We start from the raw sequence: 23,414 nt of genomic DNA on the forward strand, positions 1-23,414 counted from the left end.
GTTTGCTAAAAAGTCAGTCTGATAATCCATACACAAATATTTTGTTAATTAAAGAGCATTGCAGAACTGTATCAAATGTCTTCCAGAAGTTGAGGTACAGAGCATCAACCTGGGTGCCTGTATATACTGCTTTTTGGGTCTTGTGTGAGCTGGGTTTACATGATCGTGTTTTTGGACCCCGCATTGATTCCTACAAAGAAGATAAATTGTAAGTTCTAAATACTGTAATTACTCCAAAAGTCGAAATCAGATTTTGAAGAGTGAGACATCATTGAATTCGCCTTTTTTAGAACTACGATACTGGCAGAAGTATAGTAGCTCCATTTGAAAAACCAAAGATTATACCAATATCTCTGTAAGTAAAACATGTATGAAAACAGACATTTAGTGAGGACATTTTCACTGCTCATCTGGATGACAACAGAATTATATAATATTTGCAGTGGCATGCTTAGATAAATCATTCTGCATAATAAGAACTGAAGTATGCCACTTATGATTGAGCCTATGTGTTCATTCCAGTTAACGTCCCCACAAACTGTTATACCCATACATTTGTGTGAGTTGCCTAGTAACAGTTGTGACTGTTATAGTTATAGGATTCTACTTTTATGCAGTTTGTAAAGTTTAGAATTTTTCATTGCTGACCACTTACAACAAATTGCATCTTTGCACCACTTTGAAATCATATTAAGCTCTGATGGGATATTTGTGCAGCGTTTTCTGATAGAATTTCATTAGAGATAACTGCATCATAATTATGCATAAAGTCTTTGGTTACTATTAACGTTGTCTGCCAAATCATTAACATACAATACTAGCTTAGTACCCACTACTTCATTTGTGTGGACTGTATGGACTGCAAAGGTGTTTTTCATTTTTCCTTAATCGAATTTTTATGTTGTTCACAAATAGCTACATCTTCTAAACTTTTCACATTAATTAATGCCATAGAAGCATGGTACTTTTTTAAAATAATGAAATATTTCTTAACAATTTTTCATCCCCTATTTTACCCTGTTTGGGGTTGAATTTTCAAAAAAGAGTGAAACAAACAGTATTTTATTTCTAGCAGAGATGCTAAATGCAAGCTTTCATGGATTTAGCTCTGAGAATGTTATCATAATGAAATAAAACTTTTCATCCCCTATTTTACTCCCTTAGAGGGATGAATTTCCAATAACACAGACGTATTTTTTTATTTATGACTGAGAAGACAAATACCAGTTTTCATATATGTAGCTTTAAAAATGCTCTAGTAATTCTTTAACAATGATTTATTTTCAAAAATACTTTTACTCACTATTTTACCCCTTTAGTGGTTGAATTTCCAAAAATTATAAAACACGTACTTTCTTTTTATTTCTGACTAAGGAACCAAAACCCAGTTTTTGTAGCTCTAGCTTCAAAATTGCCTTAGTGGTGATATATTTTCAAAGAGCTTTTCATCCTCTATTTCACCTCTGTAGGAGTGAAATTTCAAACAATCCCTTCTTAAACAATTCTTACAGTATAATAACCAAACCACCTCCAAATTTCAAGTTTCTGTCACTAGTGGTTTGGGCTACAATGAGGATGAGGAGTCAGTCACTCTGGCCCTTTTTACTCCCCCCCCCCCCCTTGGGGGGTTGAATTTCTAAAACAACTGGAACACATATTTTTTCATTTCCAACCAAGAAGCCAAACACCAATTTTCAAAGATTTAGCTGTGAAAATGCTTTCACAATGAAATATTTTCATAAAACTTTTCAGCCCCTTAGGTGTTGAATTTCCAAAAACAATGAAACACATATTTTATTTCCAAACAAGAAGACAAACACCAATTTTCACAGATGTAGCTTCAGCAATACTATAGCAGTTCTTTAACAATGATTTATTTTCGAAAAAATTGCTCACCCACTATTTCACCACTACAGGGATCAAATTTCCAAAAATGCTGAAACACGTATTTCTTCACTTCTGACTAAGAAACCAAATATCAATTTTAATATGTCTAGCTCCAATATTGACTTAAAAGTGACATATTTTCAAAAAACCTTTCAAGCCATATTGCTCCCCCTTAGGGGTGGAATTTCAAAAAATCCTCTCTTAAACAACATCTACAGCATAAGACAAACACCTTCTCCAAATACCTAGTTTCCACTGTTAGCTGTGTGGAGCAGGTGGTGATGAGGCAGTCAGCCAGTCAGGACCTTGCCTCTTATACACGTGGATGAACAAAAAAGGTCCAACCACACTTCTTTGGGACACATATGACAAAACTTCTACATTTGTTGATGATTTTTCACCCAAGAGAGCATGCTGAACTCTCCATATGAAGAAATTCTCAATCCATCACAAATCTTGTTTGAATGTCACACAACCATACTTCTCATAATAAGCATAGTAAGCATACTGAGTGAAATCCGCTTTGGAAATCAAGAAATACTGCATCTACATTTCTCCCTATATCAATGGGGCTGTATGAATACACTGGCAAACACTTTTCCTTCAAACTTCGAAACTTGAGCTTCGTAATTTCTGAATAAAGTATGAAGCAAGAGCTTTAGCTTGTGGGGACAAAATGGAGAAAAAAGCTTTTCCTTTGCCTTGAGCTCTGGCTTTAGAATCAGATAAACTGTATGAAAAAGAGAAGCTCTGACTTCATTCTGCAAGCAATAGCTTCAAAAATGGGAAGGCTGGTCAACAGTAGACTCATGTTTCCAGAATGCAGATATAGCTCAACTAGGAACATGCGTACACCATGAAAAATGCTACAGGCCACACCAGTGCCCACTAGGAGAGCATTATACAACTCTTTATCGTTTCAGAGAAGAAAATGTTAAACAGACTGTGAATCTTTTTCTGCCAGGTACAGGAGAAAGAAGAGATGGAATACTATTGTCAGAACTGAAGATGAATATTTTCCTTCAGTATGTAGCTGATCTAGGATTTCAGACCACCATAGCAGCAGAAATGGGTGTTCATCAAACTACAGAGAATAAAACAGTGAGTAGAGTTTGTAAGAAGATCATGGAAAAAGCTGACTTGATCAAATTTCCATTGCCACCACATGATGTTATTGTAGAAAAAACGAGTGGCTAGAAAAAAGTAATTTTTCAGGTACTATAGGCATAATTGACCATATGTACACGTGAATTCTGAGATGTATGCAGTATGACAATGAACACAGGAATGGAAAGGATTATGCTACTATAAATGTGCACATTACAATGAAATGGAAGGGAACAGCTTACTAGCATTAAGGCTAACTGATGTGGGTCAGTGCATGACAATCGAAAGTGAAGACATTCAAGTGTCAGGGTGTTACGAAGCAAGCTGGGATTCTTTACTCGCTCTCTTGTTTTGCCATCTGCTTCCTTAAATTCATTTTATTTTCATTTTTGCCTAATTATCATTAACATGCATGAGTATAATCTGCATTTCTGTAAAACAAGAAAAGTTGGCTCTCAGTCTTAAGAAATATAGCACCAGGTCTAATTTTGTGCTTAGTTTTGTGTGTGTAATTAATTTCCTTATTTATTTTGACCATTCCTAGTGAATGTCTTTTGTTATGGGGTGAAATCAGTAATTCTTTTGTGACTTAGATCCTATTGTTGACTCATATACAAATATAAATTGTGTAATAATTATAAGCATTTGGAAGAAGAACTACTAGGATTCTTAAAGTACTTATTTGGCTCTATTCAAAAACATATCAGCAAAGCCAGTCCTTAATTAATTCTGAAATAATTACCAGATTTGTCAAACATATTGTTTGTATAACTATATCTGTTAAGTTCATTATTTAAACAAATAATTTGGCCTATTACTTTTGTGATAGAAGAAACTGATAAAAAGCAGAAATTTTTTGATGTTTCAGTTAATTGAATGAGTTATGTTTTAATTGTAATTTCTGTAACTTAAACATTGAACAGTATATAGTTTCAGTGCCTATCATTGTGAGGATGTATACAGAACCAATTTAATTTTTTGTCCCAATACAGTGTGTTAGAACAATTAATGATGTCTGTTCAATTTATTTGAGAAATAGTGTCACACACACTGTATTATTCTGCAAGAACTGTGAACTGTATGGTTAGGTTTTTACTGCTCTAGATTCTCAACAGCAAACTACTGTAGCGGTATGGTGATGTTGCCTGCAACTTATTAATGAGATTTATCAACATCTACCAATAGTGAAGTGGCCATATAATTGTGTAATATTGGGTGGGTGGGGGGGGGTTGTGAACAGTGAAAGTAAAGAACTGTGAAACACAATTGTGCAATTGTCAGCGACATCTTTTACAGCATTCAGTGTCCAACTTCCACCACCCATTTTTCAGCCAGTATAACAATGCAGTACGTCAACACCATGGACTATCAATGAAGAAATGAAGCAGGCAAATGTCACAAGGAAGTGTGAACTGAATTGTAAGAACACTGTTGTTTTGGGTGATGAAGGCTATGGCATAGAGCCCTTCTTGATCACCTCTCTCTCTCTCTCTCTCTCTCTCTCTCTCTTTCTCTCTCTCTCTCCCCACCAGTTGTAATCCAACACAGAGATGAGTCACTAAACATTCAACACATTTTTTTTTTTAAAAAAAGAGGGGCATGACAGTGTTGTTTTGGTCAGGTAAGGAGGTGGTTTCCTATTTTTGCGGTTTATGTGTAGAGTTTCCTTATCAAGTGTTCCAACAACTATAGCTTGCTGCTTTGTACTGTATAGTGTTACAAATCATCTACAGTATGAAGATTTTCAAGATACTGCACAGGATTTCCATGATGGTGAGAATGGAGAGGAACCTGTAACTGAAAGGGAAACTCTTTAGAGAGGACAGGAAAAAAGCAACAAATTACAGCTCTAATACAAAATGCAGGATTTTGAATTATTTTATTTATGAAAACATACAAAATTGTTTATCATCTACTACAAGCTATTGGTACTAAGGTCTAAAGAACAGTATATATACATGAAACTATTTTCATTTTCCTCCTTTTTAGCACTATTTTTGTAGTTCATCTTTGCACTAAAGAATAATGCAAAGATAATTTCATTATCATAGCTTCTTTTTCCATTTGCATGTTTGCTTGTGTAAGTCTATGGTACTGAGCACCTTTGTCTCAGCTGTTTCTGGTCAATGTTTTGCTCTCTTCAAGTATAGTGGCCTGTAACATGAACTTGCTCTAGACAAGGAGTTGGTTCCTGTTTCTTTCTTTTTGCTTCCGGAAGTTATGATTTCTCTAATAATTGAGGACTAATAATTCAGGATAGGTTTCTAAAGCCACACTTAAGAACACTGTTCTGCTTTCTGCACATATCAAGTGTTCATCTGAATCAGATGAGGAGACCTTTAATTTACATCACATGCGCTCACGTAGAACAAAGAAAGTGCAAGGGAAAAAGAGGAAAAGTTAAAGGTTACTCATACTGCATGAAGCAAAAGCTTCACTTCTTACTTTTGCTTGCATGTAAATGCTCTGACTTCTACCTTTATCTTCCACGCTTGTGCTTCAGATTTATGCATATGGCCCCATGACCTTCAGGATGTCACACAAGAAAAGTGTAAGTCATGTTTCGGATGTTCAGTGTTTTTGGAATATGATCATTCTGTTCAGGATACTTCATTGTGTTTGAGGTCAGATGTGTTCTAGGATTCTACAACAGACAGATGTGTTGTGATTCGCCGATCTTTCAAAGTGCCGCCACGCACTTACATGCGTCCTCTACATGCGGCACTGTCTGCCAGCCATGCAGCAGCAGCGCCAGCTAAGCAGCCAGCCAGCCAGCGACCACTAGACTCGGACTCAGTTATGATTTCACTGTTAAAATGTACACACATCTTACTCTGTTTACTTGATCTGTGACTTTCATGTATTGTGTCTTCCTTGAAATATATTTGTTTAACTTGAAGTTATAACATGATGTCAGTGAGATCAGATGGTAGTTTTGCAGACCAATTCTGCTACACTACTTGTAGACCGATGTGACCTGTGTTTTCTTCCAGTTGCTGGGCACAGTTTTTAGTTTAAGTGTCCCACAGTACATTATGATTAAAATGGGGGCTCACTAAAGTGCAAAGTCTGTACATAATGTGACAGAGATTCCAGTGAGTCTGGAAACTTGTTTGATTTTTGCAATTTTAGCTGTTTTTGACTCCACTGACAATAATATCTGTATCATTAATTTTTGTAGTAGTCAACACAGTCAGAGTTACTTCTTAGTGTAAGACATGACAAACAGAGAATCTCAGTAATTTATCTGTGCACTGACTTTGTTTTAGCTTGGTATCCACCTCTGGTCAGACCAGTGGAAGAAGACTGTCTTGCAGGTTTATTAGGAGAATGAAGAACAAGGCTAACATTCCACTGATTGGGGTGTGGACTGTTAGATGATGAAGATTATGGTTTTCCAGGAACCAAACAACTTGGGTATCAGCCCCTCATTTCATGAGAAGTCTATGTAAAATGATGACAAATGAGAAAATGCGAACTGTCAGCCCCCAGGATCTGTGAACTCATCATCGATATTGAGATTTGTGTGATGCAGTAGCCACCAGAAAGATCGCGGGAGGCGCACATCGGCACGGCACATCACGGACGGTAGTTGCCGCAAGTAGAGTCCCATCCCCCAGAGGGCAAGCGAGAATCCAATTGTGTAGTAACACGGTTCACATTTTCCGTCGCACTTCACAGTAGACCGGGAACTGTCTCATATGCATGCCCGATGTGAACTGAACGGGCACGGCCCGTGCTGCCTGAGTTGTTGTTGTTGTTGTTCCGCTGGCAGAGGTCGCAGCCGAATTCTCGCGTGCCCTCTGGTGGACGGGACTCTACTTGCGGCAACTACTGTCCTTTTGAAGCGCCGTGCCGATGTGCGCTTCCCGCGATCTTTCTGGTGGCTACTGCACTCCTCCTCCTTCGGGGGGGGGGGGTGAAGCCACTGTGATCCATTGTGTCGGAAGGTGGAGCGTCGTGCAGGAGCGATGACCTCCACGTCCATCGGAAGGCTGGAGTCGAGGGGATCTGCCAACCCTCGAGCCGGAACCTTCGAATACGGCTAGAAGTGACCCACACGAAGAGGCCCCCGTCGTCCCACCACCAGAGCCCGGGACAGAACGGGAGACAGGCTGTCGAACTCTGGATCCTGGTCCATCCCAGGAGGGGCAAGAACCAGTGGCGGGGACGAAGGGGAAGGGACAACCACAGGTGAACCAGCCTCCTGAGAAACCGGGCCTGCGAGGGGGGCAGACTCTCGCTGGGGCATCGCTAACGATGGTGATGCCAGTGCTGGAGCTACTGGAGGCTGCCAAGGCTGAGAGCCATCGCAGTGCGGTGGAATCACAGGGGGGAGGGGTAGTAGCGTCCCCGGAGAAACCAACCCAGGTGCCGGCTTCCCAGCAATGGGGAAGCCGGTGCCCGAGGGGTTGGAGGGTGGGTGCCCAAATGTGGACGTAGCTGATTTTGGTGACGACGTACCTTCCGGTCCCCCGTCTGCAAGGTACAGAGCCGGCGGCCATTTCGGCACAGGACCACCGATGGTATCCAACGTGGATTGCGACCAAACCCACGTGCCCAGACCTGGTGGAAAGCCGGGCACTCCGTTTTGCGAAGACTGGTGAGGACCGGGCCGGAGGAGATGCAGCAGAGTCCTAGGTTGTTGCCCGTGGAGGAGCTCTGCGGGGCTGCGTTCTCCCATTGGTTGGTCCGGTATGCCGTCAGGAAAATCATCAACGCCACCTTCGCAGGAAATTCGTGCACATACTTTTTCATCTGCGTCTTAAATGTGCGCACCATGCGCTCGGCTTCCCCATTCGATTGTGGATGAAAGGGGGGAGAGCAAACGTGCCGAATACCAAAGCGCCTACAAAAATCCTGGAAGGTCTGCGAAATAAACTGAGGTCCATTGTCCAAGACCAGGGTGACTGGCAGACCTCCTACAGAAAAGATTTTTGCTAGTGCCTGGATTGCAACTTCTGAAGTGGTTGAGGAGCAGCAAACCACATATGGAAATCGGGAATAAGCATCAATGACAATGAGTCAAAAGCCATTGAGAAACGGGCCCGCAAAATCGATGTGAACATGTTCCCATGCCTGGGTTGCAGGCGGCCATGAAGAGAACGCTGACCTGGGAGATGCCTGTTGGCTCACACACTGGGAACAGGCGGCCACCAAGTGCTCAATTTCTCTGTCAATACCTGGCCAGTACACATGCCTGTGAGCCAAGGTTTTAGTATGGGAAACACCCCAGTGCCCCTCATGTAATAACGTGAGGACTTCCCTTCGCAAACTTGCAGGAACAACCACACGAGGAGCTGTATCATCAGTAGCCAGAAGGAGAACTCCTTCCAAGATGGAGAGGCGGTCTTGTAGAACAAAATAATTATGAAGAGAGTCCGAGGCCCGGCCTGGAGGTCGGGATGACCACCCCTGCTGAATGAGGCGAACTACTTGCCGGAGAACCGGGTCAGCTGCCGTTTCCCTGGCGACTCTAGAACTAGTGATCGGGAAGCCATCAACCGCTTGGCGGGATGCCATATCCAAATGAAAACACATAATCTCCTCTCGATCGAACTTAGGATCTGGGCCCACCAAAAGACGGGAAAGAGCATCTGCGTTGGCATGCTGTCCGGAAGGGCGAAAATGAATGTCATAATGGTACTTAGAGAGGAACAAGGCCCAGCGCTGTAGTCTGTGGGCCGCCCTATCCGGAATCTGAGAGGCGGGGCCAAATAACGATATTAACGGCTTATGGTCAGTGATTAAATGAAACTCCGTGCCATACAAGAAAGGGTGAAACTTGGTAACAGCGTAGACAATGGCCTAAGCCTTTTTTTCCACCTGGGAGTAATGGGCCTGTGCGGGACTAAGAGTTTTAGATGCAAACGCCAGTGGCTGCTCGGAACCATCCGCGTTGCGATGGACCAGGACCGCCCCCACCCCATACTGCGAAGCATCTGCAGCCAGGACCAACAGCTTACGGGGGTCAAAAGTAGCCAAACAAGGCGTTGACGTAAGGAAGCCCTTCAACGAGGTGAACGCTCGCTCGCATGCAGGCGACCAATCAAAAGGAACACCCTTGCGCAGAAGGCAGTACAGGGGACGGGCGATAGTGGAAGCCCTGGGAACGAACCGGTGGTGATAGGCAATCTTGCCTAAAAAAGCTTGTAACTCCTTCAGCGCAGAAGGTCAACGATACCTCGGACCAAACTTCCTAGCGGCTGGACGCTGTGCCGAGAGATTGTGTAGCCCACATACTCAATGGACGGTTGGAAGGAGTTCGACTTATGCAGGTTGCAACGCAAGCCCACGGACCTGAATTTGAGAAAGAGGGTGCAAAGGTTGTGCAATTGTTCCTTCGTGCTGCGGCCCGTGACAATTATGTCATCCAGGTAATTAATACAATGAGGGATTGTCGACGTGACGTGCTCAAGATAATGCTGGAATATCACCGGGGCACTGGATATTCCGAAGGCCAACCGCTGGTATTGGTAAAGGCCAAATGGGGTGTTGACAACCGCCAGCCATTTGGAGTCCTCATCAAGAGGTATCTGATGATAAGCCTCCGAAAGATCGATTTTCGAAAAATATTGGCCTCCCACCACGGCGGAGAACAATTTGTCAGCACGAGGCAAAGGATAGGTGACCACCACCAATTGGGAATCAATGGTGGCCTTGAAATCGCCACAAAGATGTAATTTTCCCGAGGGTTTCTTGACAATAACGAGGGGCGAAGCCCACTCACTAGAAGAAATGGGAAGAACGACCCTTAGGGCTGTCAGCCGGTCTAGCTTTTCTTTTACCTGAGGGCGGAGAGCCAAGGGGATCTGCCTCGCGCATAGAAAATGCGGGCGAGCCGACGCCTTCAATGTTAAGTGAGCTTCAAAGTCTGAAACACGCCGCAGGCCCTCCTCAAAGATATCCGTAAAGTCAGAGATCAAAGATTCTAATGATTGATAGGGAACATCTTCGGAGACCAACTGTATGGTGTCAGTGATAGAAAAACCAAAAGCTTGAAAGGCATCCAAGCCAAAAAGGTTAGCAGAGCTTGCATCACTGACAACAATAAAGAAATAGGCCGGGTGACTGATTTGTAAGTCATGACGGTAGTGAATTGACCCAGTAGGGGAATGAACTGTTTACCATAACCGTGTAGACGCCGGTAAACTGGCGCCAACGGGGACAACCCGAGGTCGGAGTAAGTTTGTGCATTCAACAAAGACACTGCTGCGCCTGTATCTACTTCCAGATGTAGTCAGCGCTACTGAACCGACACCTTGATAAAGAGTTTGTGTGCCGATGCGTCAGGAGCCTGGTCCAATGAAACTTCCTGAATGTCAACATCCATGTCCTCTGTAACTGCTTCCTTCAATTCTTTTGAGGCCGAGCGGCAAACTTTAGCAATGTGTCCTTTTTTATTACATTTGCAACAAACGGCCCAACACTGGGGGCACTCTGACCGATCATGATGTATATAGCACGACGCACAGGACGGTAACGGTAACAGGGGCCGGTGGCCGGAAGTCTGTTTACGCGCTGTGTGGGAGCGGCCGTAACGGCCGGATTGTACCGCTCGCACGTCATCCACCCCGGACGCAGTGGACGCGGCAGCGCTGCCCTCAACCGCTGCGACGTCACACCACGCTTCCAACTGTTGACCTGTGGCATGAGAGACTTCATACAATTGAGCAATGGACAGGACTTCCTCAAGGGAAGGGTCTTCTAACTGCAGGGCTCGTTGCCGGACCTCCCTATCACGGGCACGAACGAACAATGACGCCGCGCACCATAACATGGGCATACGACTCTCGCGACTGCTCCGTGACAAAGTGACACTTGCGACTAAGACCATGCAGGGTAGCGGCCCACGCCCGGTAAGACTAATGGGGCTGCTTCTTGCATTGACAGAACTCGACCCTAGCCACCATAACATGCGTGCGGCGGCGATAATATGAAGACAGTAATGAACACAATGCGTCAAAGGACAAGGACGAGGGTTCTTGCAATGGCGCTAGCTGCCGCAAAACTTGATACAGCGAGGGAGATATCCAAGACAAGAAAAGAGCACGACAGACCTCTGCATCAGCAACATGAAACGCCTGGAAATGCTGCCGAAGGCGATGTTCGTACGTGTCCCAGTCCTCCACCGTCTCGTCATACGGGGGAAAGGGAGGAGGGAACGGCACTGGAGCAGACAGCGTGGAGAGCAACGCTGGAAGCACTTGTTTCATGGTTGCCATGAGCTCCGTCTGCTGCTCAACCAAAACCCGCACTAAATCCTCCATGCCGCGGATAAGCTGCGAAACCGGAACAACGACGCAACATGCGAAAGAACGACCCTACTTGTCGCCAATTGTGTAGTAACACGGTTCATGTTTTCCGTCGCACTTCACAGTAGACCGGGAACTGTCTCATAGGCATGCCCGATGTGAACTGAACGGGCATGGCCCATGCTGCCTGAGTTGTTGTTGTTGTAGTTGTTGTTCCGCTGGCAGAGGTCACGGCCGAATTCTCGCGTGCCCTCTGGTGGACGGGACTCTACTTGAGGCAACTACCGTCCGTGATGCGCTGTGTCGATGTACGCCTCCCGCGATCTTTCTGGTGGCTACTGCATGTGACAGCAGCTTAAGTCAGATTCTTAAAGGTGAGATAAAACCCAGACAGCAAAAACCTTAGCCAGTAACTGAAGGATGCACCAAGAATGGTCATTTCAGACAGTGTGAATAAAATTGGGTGAGAAAATGGAGACTGTATGGGCTAGAGGGCTAAATATCTTAAACTTTCTGTTGACAAAGTAGCCTGAGGCCACTTTTGGCAAATGTTGTATGATGTACTCCCCTCATGTCCACCATTGAGGTGCATTAAATTCTGTTATAAAGTCTGCTTTCCATCAGGAAATTTGAGACTTTGCTAGCAGCTATCCAACTGACCACAAGCATCTGGTGTATGAGATAGGCAGATTGATGGCTCATCTCAGATCAGTCAGTAGGACATGCAGAGAGAGTACTGGCTGTTACCAGATGATTACCACGACTGCAGTGGGGGCAGTCCTCTCAATGTAGAAGTCTGTTACGATCAATATGTAGTCAGCACAGTCTGATGGCAGGTCTCTGAACGGTTTGGAGAGAAGTAAGCCTTGCCTTGGTGGTCCCCTTGATTGCCCTCAGCTTGCTGAGGACTGTGGTATCCAACCATTCCATACTTCAAGTTTTAGAATTTGACACTGTAGGGCTTCAGGTTCAAATTTGTGTCCTGTGGTATCTTCTTTATCTAAATTGTAAGGGACTAATTTCCTGAAATGCCCACATTACTCCCTGTCCAGATGAATGTTAACTGGTTCTGAGGCTGTGGATGGCAACTAATAGTTCTCAGATGTCAGTGATTGAAATGTTTCTAGTGGTGGTACTGAGACATTCCTTGTACGCAGCCGATGGAGCCACTAAAAACCAGGAAGTTCTCTGCTGCAAGAGTTATGTTTTGCAGTGCCTGTGATAGGACCATAAATTTTGCAGTACATACACTGCATGTGCTCAGCAGAGAATGCTTCTCATGCCTCCTTGTGTGCAGAAAAGCACAACTGACACAGTTATTGACTTTCAATCTGTCTGTGTAGATGCATTTCAAATTGGAGTGGTTTTGGAGAACTGAATGGAATGGGCATCTGTCTTACACATGGAAGATGTTCATCCAAATCACAAGACTGGGTACACACTAAAGGGGTGTCAAGAGGGTACTCTATGTCCACAGATAAGAGGGGCAGGTGCTGGTCATTACACAGAGCCTCAGATTGTACCCCAGCTGGCCTATCTATTTTTGAGTGATTCATAAATAGTCTGAACTGTTTGTTGTGACACAGAGCTGAGTAACACCGACAGGTAGGCATCTGATAGATTATGATGGCAAAGTTTGCCAAGAGTTGCTGGTGTCTAACCCATAGTGGTGGGATGACAGTTTCTGTACGGAAAACTCCAGTTGCCAACCGCACACCACTGTAGTGGACTGGGTCCAACAAGCTCAGTACTGATTGTGGTGATGACCCACAGTCAACACATCCATAGTTCAGGTGGGATAAGATGAAAGATTTGTAGAATTGCAGAACGACTGTGTGGATTGCACCCTATGAGATTCTACTGACAACTCTGAAGGATTAAGTTTCATCATGCGAGATACCTTTGATGGCATAAATGGTAATGATGCTGATTTACTGTAAAATAAAAGCCCCAAAAATCTGAAATTTTCAATGACTGCTAGTAACTGGTTACTGACATAAAGTTTTGTTATGGATGCACACTCATGAGTCAACAAAAGTGTGTGACACAAGTTTTTGTTGCAGAAAATCAACATTCATGACTTCTACTTTCTGTATGGCCTCCTGAATTCAGTACCTCATGGAGTGCAATGATGTAGAACTATATACAGACAATGGTTTTCTGCATATTGCAGTAGTGAGACCATGGGCACCACTGCAGTCATGATACCACTGATTGCAGTGGGGAAGAGGGCTACACTAAATGCCTCTAACTTTGCCAACTGGCTGAAGACTCATAGAGTTCTCACTTCAATTTCATCTGTTCTAAACTTTCAATTCACTTCACTGTATGCTACTTTCTTACATCTTCTTGTATTTCAGTCAACTGTTCATCATCGCTTAGCTACAATATGTGTCTATGCCCACTTCTTGGAGTGATTTGCATCTAGAATTGGTTTGTATCTATTTGTCTAATGATGGTTTGCTCAAGCTGATACTGTTGTGCATGTCCTACTCTTTCCCAAGTATACATTCATCTTGCATGGTTTGGGTAATGTATGCTTGCTACAACCAGAAGAAACTTAGTGCAGGACTATAAAAGACTCCCCTGTTATTTCTTCTTCTCAACCCCTATTAAACAATAATTCTTTCTACAGTCCTCTCTTTTGCTATGACATTCAAATTACCTTTTTTACTAAAAACTTCAGTGTGTGACTCACCTACTTGCATTATCCATTAAACTCTCACAGTCTCAATAATAAACATCTTATAGAATATCTGTAAATTTATTTCTAGTAATTGTGAAAATGGTTCACACTACACATACCCCCAAGTAAGATGCCTTTTTCCCACATTTATTAGCATCAAAAACACTGCAATGACCAGACCAAGTTCCACATCACATTTTTATCCAAGCAGGTACCTATGCCTGTCCTCTTCAGTATATACAGACATAGCATGAACAGCATAATCACCAATTGAAGACATAGTCCTTTTTTAAACACAATATTAGCAGATCACAGTGGCTGTAGCTTATGTAAACAGTATGCACACTTGTGTTTTTGAATTTCATCAAGATGATTAACATCTAGTGCATACAACACAATATCAGTTCTGAGGTAAACAACATCCAACAATCCAAAAGAATTAACACAGTCACTACCCAATTAAAGTACATAAGGTAATCCATGTATATATGCTCATCATATATACATAATCAAATGATTCCAATAGAAATGTCAAACATGAACTTCACAAATAGCTCTATGAGTGACAACACGTTAATAGTGAGCTGCAACTTTTCTGCATGGAAGTAAACATTACTGTGAACTCAAAACTCAACTTTAACACAATCCAGACAAGCTGGGAGATCTTGCATAGGTGTTCAGCGAGTGCTAGCTGGTCACAGATTTTATGTTTAATGGCTTGCCCGGGACTGTCTATTTCAGTCTACTGAGCAGTAAGGTGAGCCTTATAAAGACTGGCAAATGAACATTTTGAAAGCTTGTAAACTACATAATCATTTGAAAAAATGGCTAGGTTATATTTTGCTACTTTGGGTGGACTATAAATATTAACAACAATTTGGTTAATGAAACATGTTGTGAATTAGTAAATTAAAAAAGTTTATGAAACCATTTTATGTATCTGCATTGGGCATAAACCACTTAGGAATGTAAGAGCCACATTGAAAATTATGGTAAATTATAGAATATTCTTAATTAATGGCTTAACCAATTAGTGAAGTGTGTATAAAAATTGGGTCAACGAAAGAAAAAAAGACAAAGATCGGAATCTAACAATCACAGAGGCAAAATCTGCAGTGGAAAATGCAACTTGTCACCTACTTTAATGTCAGGTGTCTCATAACTTAATTCATTTCAAATAAATCGAAACACTTTACCGGGAAACTGGAATGTCAGTCTTTCTAACAGGTGGCATCAGTATGATGTGCCAATTATCTTACTATAAATATTACTCTGCTTTTTAATTTATAAGAGTACTTCTTGTTATTTCATAAGAAAAGTTTCATGATTTCATGTGAATTTGTTTCCGTAAAAAAATTGTAAGCTATGATCAACACAATAATATAAAAATCTTCTTGCCTTTTAACTACAAAACTGATATAAGTTCACGAGAAGAGCATGAAGACGGTAATCTGTATGTATATATTTGCTTAATGTTTTGTGTATGTGCACTTATTTAGTAGGAATTTAGTCCTGCTCACTGCATTAAGAAGTTCAATTATCCATACTTTTTAATTAACTAGGTTTCCATGAAAATTATATGCACTATGAGAATTAACAAATTAAAAGTAAGACTGAACAATAATTCCAAATGAAGTTCATCCTAGTCAATGTTTTTCAATATTTATGCGTATTTTATACATACATTACAAAGGGAACTGTACATATTCATCAACACTACAATATGTAATTTATTTAAAAGACACATTTTTAGAGCCATTTTAAAATCTCTTAAATTTTTTTTGTGTGGGTACTTGTTGTAAATATTTATATTTATCACATAAATTCAGGTTGTCTCCTCTCATCATTTCACCAAAATTGACTTGTCCATTGTCAATGTGTAGCTACGTACAAAAATGATAAAACAGACCACTAAAACAATCATAACTACCATCCTGTATGTCAACACCCGATACAGTGTATATTACTGCATGTGGTTACAATCACATGCTGCAGTTACATTAACAATGCCCTGTAACGACCCTGTCTCCCAGAGTTGTTAGAAGGCACCTATGTCCATGCAGTTCCACTATGTTTGGTGTAACACTGCGCATTAATAAACTTGTGACATAATAACAATATCCATTAGTTCATTACAGAATGTTACACTAAGTGTCCCAGCCAAGAATAATTATACTCCATTAAACACCAAGTAGGAAACAGTGCACTTTTTTTAAACATTCTTGACAGGAATTTGGGTTTTGTCATGACTAAAGCATATTTACTGTTATATAAGATAATTCAATTTTCCTTTTAAGGCTTCAAATGCTCTTGCACTTAAAATAGAGAACTCTAGGACCTTCCATTTGCTCTCATTGCACCCCTACTACGAATTAATTTTTTTCTACATCCATTATGACATTTAGATACAGTTGCATTCATAATGTACATATAACAATGCATAAATATTTAAAAACATTGATTAGGATGAACTTTATTGTTCAGAATCTTATTTTTAATTTGTTGATTCTCATAGTGTGAATAATTTTCACAAAAACCTTGTTAATTAAAAACTTTGGATAATTGAACTTCTTAATGCAACAAGCAGGAGTAAATTTCTACTAAATAAGTTTACATACACATAACTGTAAGCAAATATAAACATACAGATTACTGTCTTTATGCTCTTCTCATGAACTTATCATAAACTTATATCAGTTTTGTAGTTAAAAGGCAAAAGGATTGTTATATCATTGCGTTGATCATAGCCTTCAATTTTCTTTAAAGGAAAAAAAGTTCACATTAAATCATTGTGAACTCTTATTAATTAAAAAGCAGAGTAATATTTATAGATTTTGTTTTATCTTCACGAATATAGTTAACAGCTTTTGTATTTGCAAAAATGACACAAATCTAAAGACTAGAAAATATTTACAATTTACATGAAATGAATGAACGCTGATTATATTACTAACTGAATTATCCTACAGGATCTCAGCCGGATTTTAAAAAGCAGCTAGCTTAACTAGCTTCTATATAGTTTAAGATTGTATATATTCATCAACACTGTAATATAGTTTATTTAAAAGACACATTTTTGAGCCATTTTACAATCTCTTAAATTTTTTTGTGTCTTAATGTGGTGTGGTAACTTGTCGTAAAGTTGTTTCCCTGCTAGTAGTGGTCCATCTTATCTAAGTTTAATTTTTTGCATGTTCACTATGAAGTTCCATTTTCTGTTGTGTATTGTAATTATGAAGTGTTTCACATTTTTGCACTAGTTGGTCTTCAGTGTCTGTCATTTTGTTAATGAAACATGTAACTTTCAAAATGTATAAGAAAGGTAGTGGAAGAATTTGTAAGTTCTTAAATAGTGGCCTACAGGAAATTCTAGTAGTCACATTTCCTATGGTCCTTATAATTCTTTTTTGGACAATAAAGCAACTTCTGCTGGCAGGTGTGTTGCCTCACTAAATTATGCCATATCTCAATAGTGATTCCATCTGCGTGTAATATATATATTTTTTTCATATGTTGTATCGTGCAGCCAGTAAGAATTTTCAAGCAATAGCAGGTTGTACTTAATTTCTTATTGATGAAGCTTACATGTCTGTCCCACTTCAGGTTTTCTTGGATCCATATTCCAAGAAATTTAGTGCTGTTTACAGTTTCTAAATGTTTGGCAGATAATGTCAAAATAGGGCTTGAAGGGTGTATCATTTGAGTTGTATGTAAACGCATAGTTACCGTCTTTTCTGCATTTATGGTAAGACTGTTTCTGGAGAACCAATCAGTTATGAATATCATACATGCTTTGATTTCATTCTCCAGTTCATCTAAAGTCCTCTCTTTTATCAGAATGTTGGTGTCATCTGCAAATTTTATACATGTCTGGGAAGGGATTGCTGACTCTTAAGTCGTTTATAAACAGAAGGAACGAGATTGGACCTAGAATGGAACCTTGGGGCACACCATATTTAACATTTTATTTCCCTGACTGATACATATGTATGTTGTTTCCTTCTTGATATTTTAAGTTCCATTATTTGTGGTCTGTAATTCAGGTATGACTATTTCTTTGTGTCCCGGTCTCCTGACACATACATATTCCAATTTTGAGAGTAGTAGTTTATGGTTAATGACATCAAAAGCTTTGGTAACATCCAAAAATATAGCAGACAAGTGTTGTTTATGGTTTACTGAGGGCAAGGCTTAATTTTTAAAATCAAAGATGGTCATTTCTGTGGACCTACATTTATGGAAACTGTGAAATGATTGTGAGAACAGTTTATTTTCTTCTATAAAATGAACCAGCATCTTCTAAAATATTTTTTCTAATATTTTAGAAAAGCCAGACAGTAGAGAGACTGCTCTGTAATTTTTTAGCTCTGTTATCTGACCCTTTTTAAACACAGGCCTCAATTTTGCTATTTTTAACTTTCCAGGAAAAATCTCAGTAGCCAGTGAGGAATTACAAACATCTGCAAAGGGTTTTGCTGTTACTGCTGAACATTTCTTTAAAATACCATCAGGGATGATATCAATGTCAGATGAGAATTTTGATTGTAGTCCTCTAATGGCATTTGATAATTCTTTCTTGTCCATTGGATATAAAAACGGACACTTATTTAAACTGTTTGGAACTAGTTCTTTCCTAGCATTTGGTGGACATGTTTTTATAAGATTTGCTGCCACTTCTTTGAAGTAGGATTTAAATTTACTTGCAACTTGTTTTGGGTCTCATATGTTGGTTGAGTTTTCCAGTAAGTCAATACTGTGTTGTTCTTCAGATTGTTTTCTTGTTTCTTTTCTTACTGTGTCCCATATAGCCTTAATTTTGTTTGGGACACTTTTTCAGATCACTCATTTGTCAGTTCCTTAGACATTTTAATGACTTTCTTTAGGTTATGTTTATATCTCTTAAAATAAGCATCAAAATCTGGTGATTTTTTGTTTGATTTTATAGTTCATATACAAATCTCTTTTTCTTAAGCAATATTGGTATGCCTGGAGTGAGCCAGTTACTTTTCTTATTTTTCTGTTTTATCTCTTCTCTTTTTTTGAGGGGGAGGGGGAGGGAGGGGGGGGGGGGCATAGTTCAAAGTACAAGCATAAGATGTTACTGAAAGCATCAAACTTTTCATTTGTGCCTGAAATGATGTAAACTTCAGAAAGGAATTTATATTTTGTCCACTGTAGCTCCTAGCAGCAGCTCATACAGATTGTTTCGAGAGTTGACAATGATTTTTTAGTTCTACAGAAATTTCTACAGAAATTATTTGTGCGTTGTGATGCCCAAAGCCTGTATTGATAGTCTGTGTATTGTATTTACATGGTATATTTGTAAATATTTGGTCAATGGTTGACACTGATGTGGCTGTTATTCTTGTTGCTGCTTCTATTTTAAGCTTTAAATTAAAAGTTAAAAGGAGTTTCAAAAGATCAGTATTTTTGTTTTGATTCTTTCAGGAAGTTAATATTAAAATCCCCACACATAATGAGATTTTTGTGCCTTTTGTTAAGATGTGAAAGTATATGAACTATTATTTTTATGTTTTGTGTATTATTTGCAACTCAGATTGTAAAAATAAATTTAATTTCGTTTTGACAGATTTTAGATTGTAAATACCATGACTAGTAATGTGTGAAATTTAAAACATAATATAAATATTATTCAGACAGAACCTTTTAGTAAGTGCCGAAATGCTCACCCCGATCTACACAGTCTTTATGTCTTCTTATTCAAGTATTTCTTCATAGTTTCTCCTTATTTTGTTGTCATCAGCTTGTGATGTGGGCATGTAATACTGTACATCAGTGGCTAGAGTGAGCTTCTATTCCATCCTAAGAATAGTAGCTCTGTCAATGTGTTGGTGTTCTCATTCGGAATTATGCAAACACTTGTTATGCCATTTACTGATGCTGTTCTTTCTGCCACTTACATAACAACCTAGATTTTTTTGTTCTGTTTCAAACTTACTTCTTCAATTCTTTTCCTAAAGTCTAAGGGAATGTCTCACATTGTCGGATCTAAATATCACAAAAATTATACATGGAGAATGAAAATACCAAAATAATAAAATCTGTTTCAAATAACAATAATACAAATAAGAAAAAAACTGTACATTCATATCATGAAGGCTAATGATGAAGGCTAAAGACAACGACTATTAATATGAATGAATTATGGAAACTGCAGTACTTTTAATTATCTGTAGCACTTTCCTAAAAGTTCATATGACGCATTAACTGAAACTGAATTAATTACACTGACAAAAATTTCAGACTCTACTTCTGTACAGGATCTATACGGAGTCCACAGATACTTTGGTCGTAAAATGGATCTCTAAGAGATTCACTTGCTACTTGAATAATACAGGTAACAGGTACAAACTTACCTGCCTGCTGCAAAAGCAAATGCACCAGGCCATAAATTTGAACGAACAAAGGCAATGGCTGTATCTTTAACAATTTGAGATCCTATTCGAACACTCCAAGCAGGCATAGTTTCTAGTGCTGCATCCTCTGAAAGGGGTGTGAACATTGGAGGTCCTACTTCTGGTTCTACTTCTTCCTCTTCTTCTTCTTCCTCTGCTTCTTCCTGAAAGTAATTAATATAAGTTCGCAAATATATAAAAAAAATCTCTCGGTAACATAAATGAGTTAAACAGAACTTGGCATAAAATGACCACATGAAGAGGACAATGATGTATATAATTTTCATTTAATTATCTTGATCTCACAGCTTTTTGAATAGAAATAACAGTTTCAGCTATGCAACAGCCTTCTTCATACTCTACAATTCTTTTACTTCTATTATAATATGAATATGGCTAATGTAAGGCCAAAACCAGTAATTATATTAAAAAAGATGTGCAACTGAGAGAATTAAATAAAAATTATAGATGAATGAAACCTATGATGATTACAGATTTATGCATAGTCCATCATCACTCAATGTCGATTAAACCCTGTAAAGCAACCAAACTACAGGGATGTTGATTTTACATTTTTCCCATGATTACAAATAATCCCACACATTTTCTCTGCAAATAAGATTGGGTGATTTAATACGGAAGTTGATGTGCAATAGAGCTCCTGAATGTTCTTCAAATCTGGACATATGTATGCAATCCTGTGGACATTGCAGTTGTCAGTTTAGATTAGATTAGATTAGATTTACTTTCATTCCAATTGATCCACAGTGAGGAGGTCCTCCAGGATGTAGAACATGTCAGAACTCAAGAACATCTTGCAGAAGCCTCTCTAGGGAACTAGGGATACTAACTACTGCGTCCCAATATATTTATTCCTTAATGAAATTTGTCATTAAAAATATATCACTTTTTCAAACCAACAGCTCAATTCATAGAATCAATACTAGAAATAAGAATAATCTTCACAAGGATTTAAAGGCACTTAGTCTTGTATAAAAAGGTGTGCATTATTCAGGAACACAAATTTTTAATAACTTGCCAGCAGCCATAAAAAGCTTAACAACCAATGAAATTCAGTTTAAGAGCAGCCTAGAGGATTTATTGGGGCCAACTCCTACTACTCCATTGATGAATTTCTCAGTAGAACCAACATATATATATAAAAAAAGATGATGTGACTTACCAAACGAAAGTGCTGGCAGGTCGATAGACACACAAACAAACACAAACATACACACAAAATTCAAGCCTTCGCAACCCCACGGTTGCTTCATCAGGAAAGAGGGAAGGAGAGGGATAGACGAAAGGATGTGGGTTTTAAGGGAGAGGGTAAGGAGTCATTCCAATCCCGGGAGCGGAAAGACTTACCTTAGGGGGAAAAAAGGACAGGTATACACTCGCACACACACACATATCGATCCGCACATACACAGACACAAGCAGACATTTGTAAAGGGCAGAGATGTCAGTCGAGACGAAGTACAGAGGCAAAGATGTTGTTGAAAGACAGGTGAGGTATGAGCGGCGGCAAATTGAAATTAGCGGAGATTGAGGCCTGGCAGATAACGAGAAGAGAGGATATACTGAAGGGCAAGTTCCCATCTCCGGAGTTCTGACAGGTTGGTGTTAGTGGGAAGTATCCAGATAACCCAGATGGTGTAACACTGTGCCAAGAAGTGCTGGCCATGCACCAAGGCATGTTTAGCCACAGGGTGATCCTCATTACCAACAAACACTGTCTGCCTGTGTCCATTCACGCGAATGGACAGTTTGTTGCTGGTCATTCCCACATAGAAAGCTTCACAGTGTAGGCAGGTCAGTTGGTAAATCACGTGGGTGCTGTCACACGTGGCTCTGTCTTTGATCATGTACACCTTCCGGGTTACAGGACTGGAGTAGGTGGTGGTGAGAGGGTGCATGAGACAGGTAACGTATTGCGAATACATAGAAAGAAGGATCCTTTATTGTATGATTATATGATAGCGGAACAAACACTGGTAGCAGTTACTTCTGTAAAATATCTGGGAGTATGCGTGCGACACGATTTGAAGTGGAATGATCATATAAAATTAATTGTTGGTAATGCGGGTACCAGGTTGAGATTCATTGGGAGAGTGCTTAGAAAATGTAGTCCATCAACAAAGGAGGTGGCTTACAAAACACTCGTTCGACCTATACTTGAGTATTGCTCATCAGTGTGGGATCCGTACCAGATCGGTCTGACGGAGGAGATAGAGAAGATTCAAATAAGAGCGGCGCGTTTCGTCACAGGGTTATTTGGTAACCGTGATAGCATTACGGAGATGTTTAATAAACTCAAGTGGCAGACTCTGCAAGAGAGGCGCTCTGCATCGCGGTGTAGCTTGCTCGCCAGGTTTCGAGAGGGTGCGTTTCTGGATGAGGTATCGAATATATTGCTTCCCCCAACTTACACCTCCCGAGGAGATCACGAATGTAAAATTAGAGAGATTAGAGCGTGCACGGAGGCTTTCAGACAGTCGTTCTTCCCGCGAACCATACGCGACTGGAACAGGAAAGGGAGGTAATGACAGTGGCACGTAAAGTGCCCTCCGTCACACACCGTTGGGTGGCTTGCGGAGTATAAATGTAGATGTAGATGTTTTACACCAGGGGCGGTTAGAAGGGTAGGAGCCAGAGGGTAGGGAAGGTGGTTTGGGGATTTCATAGGTATGAACTAAGAGGTTACGAAGGTTAGGTGGACGGCGGAAAGACACTCTTGGTGGAGTGGGGAGGATTTCATGAAGGATGGATCTCATTTCAGGTCAGGATTTGAGGAAGTCGTATCCCTGCTGGAGAGCCACATTCAGAGTCTGATCCAGTCCTGGAAAGTATCCTGTCACAAGTGGGGCACTTTTGGGGTTCTTCTGTGGTAGGTTCTGGGTTTGAGGAGATGAGGAAGTGGCTCTGGTTATTTGCTTCCGTACCAGGTCAGGAGGGTAGTTGTGGGATGCGAAAGCTGTTTTCAGGTTGTTGGTGTAATGGTTCAGGGATTCAGGACTGGAGCAGATTCGTTTGCCACAAAGACCTAGGCTGTAGGGACGG

At 40.3% G+C, this 23,414-nt stretch overlaps 1 protein-coding gene across 1 annotated transcript in view; it reads right to left on the minus strand.

Annotated features, from left to right (window-relative positions):
• The window catches only part of LOC124612557 (radial spoke head protein 4 homolog A), a 497,314-nt gene that overhangs the window by 30,982 nt on the left and 442,918 nt on the right, over positions 1–23,414 (minus strand). The window contains exon 11 of the mRNA XM_047140832.1: positions 20,313–20,503. Coding sequence (XP_046996788.1) covers positions 20,313–20,503 — 191 coding nt within the window. The remainder of the gene's footprint in view (positions 1–20,312; positions 20,504–23,414) is intronic.

Source organism: Schistocerca americana, chromosome 4 (assembly GCF_021461395.2).
Source record: "Schistocerca americana isolate TAMUIC-IGC-003095 chromosome 4, iqSchAmer2.1, whole genome shotgun sequence".
Classification (NCBI taxonomy): Eukaryota; Metazoa; Arthropoda; class Insecta; order Orthoptera; family Acrididae; genus Schistocerca; species Schistocerca americana.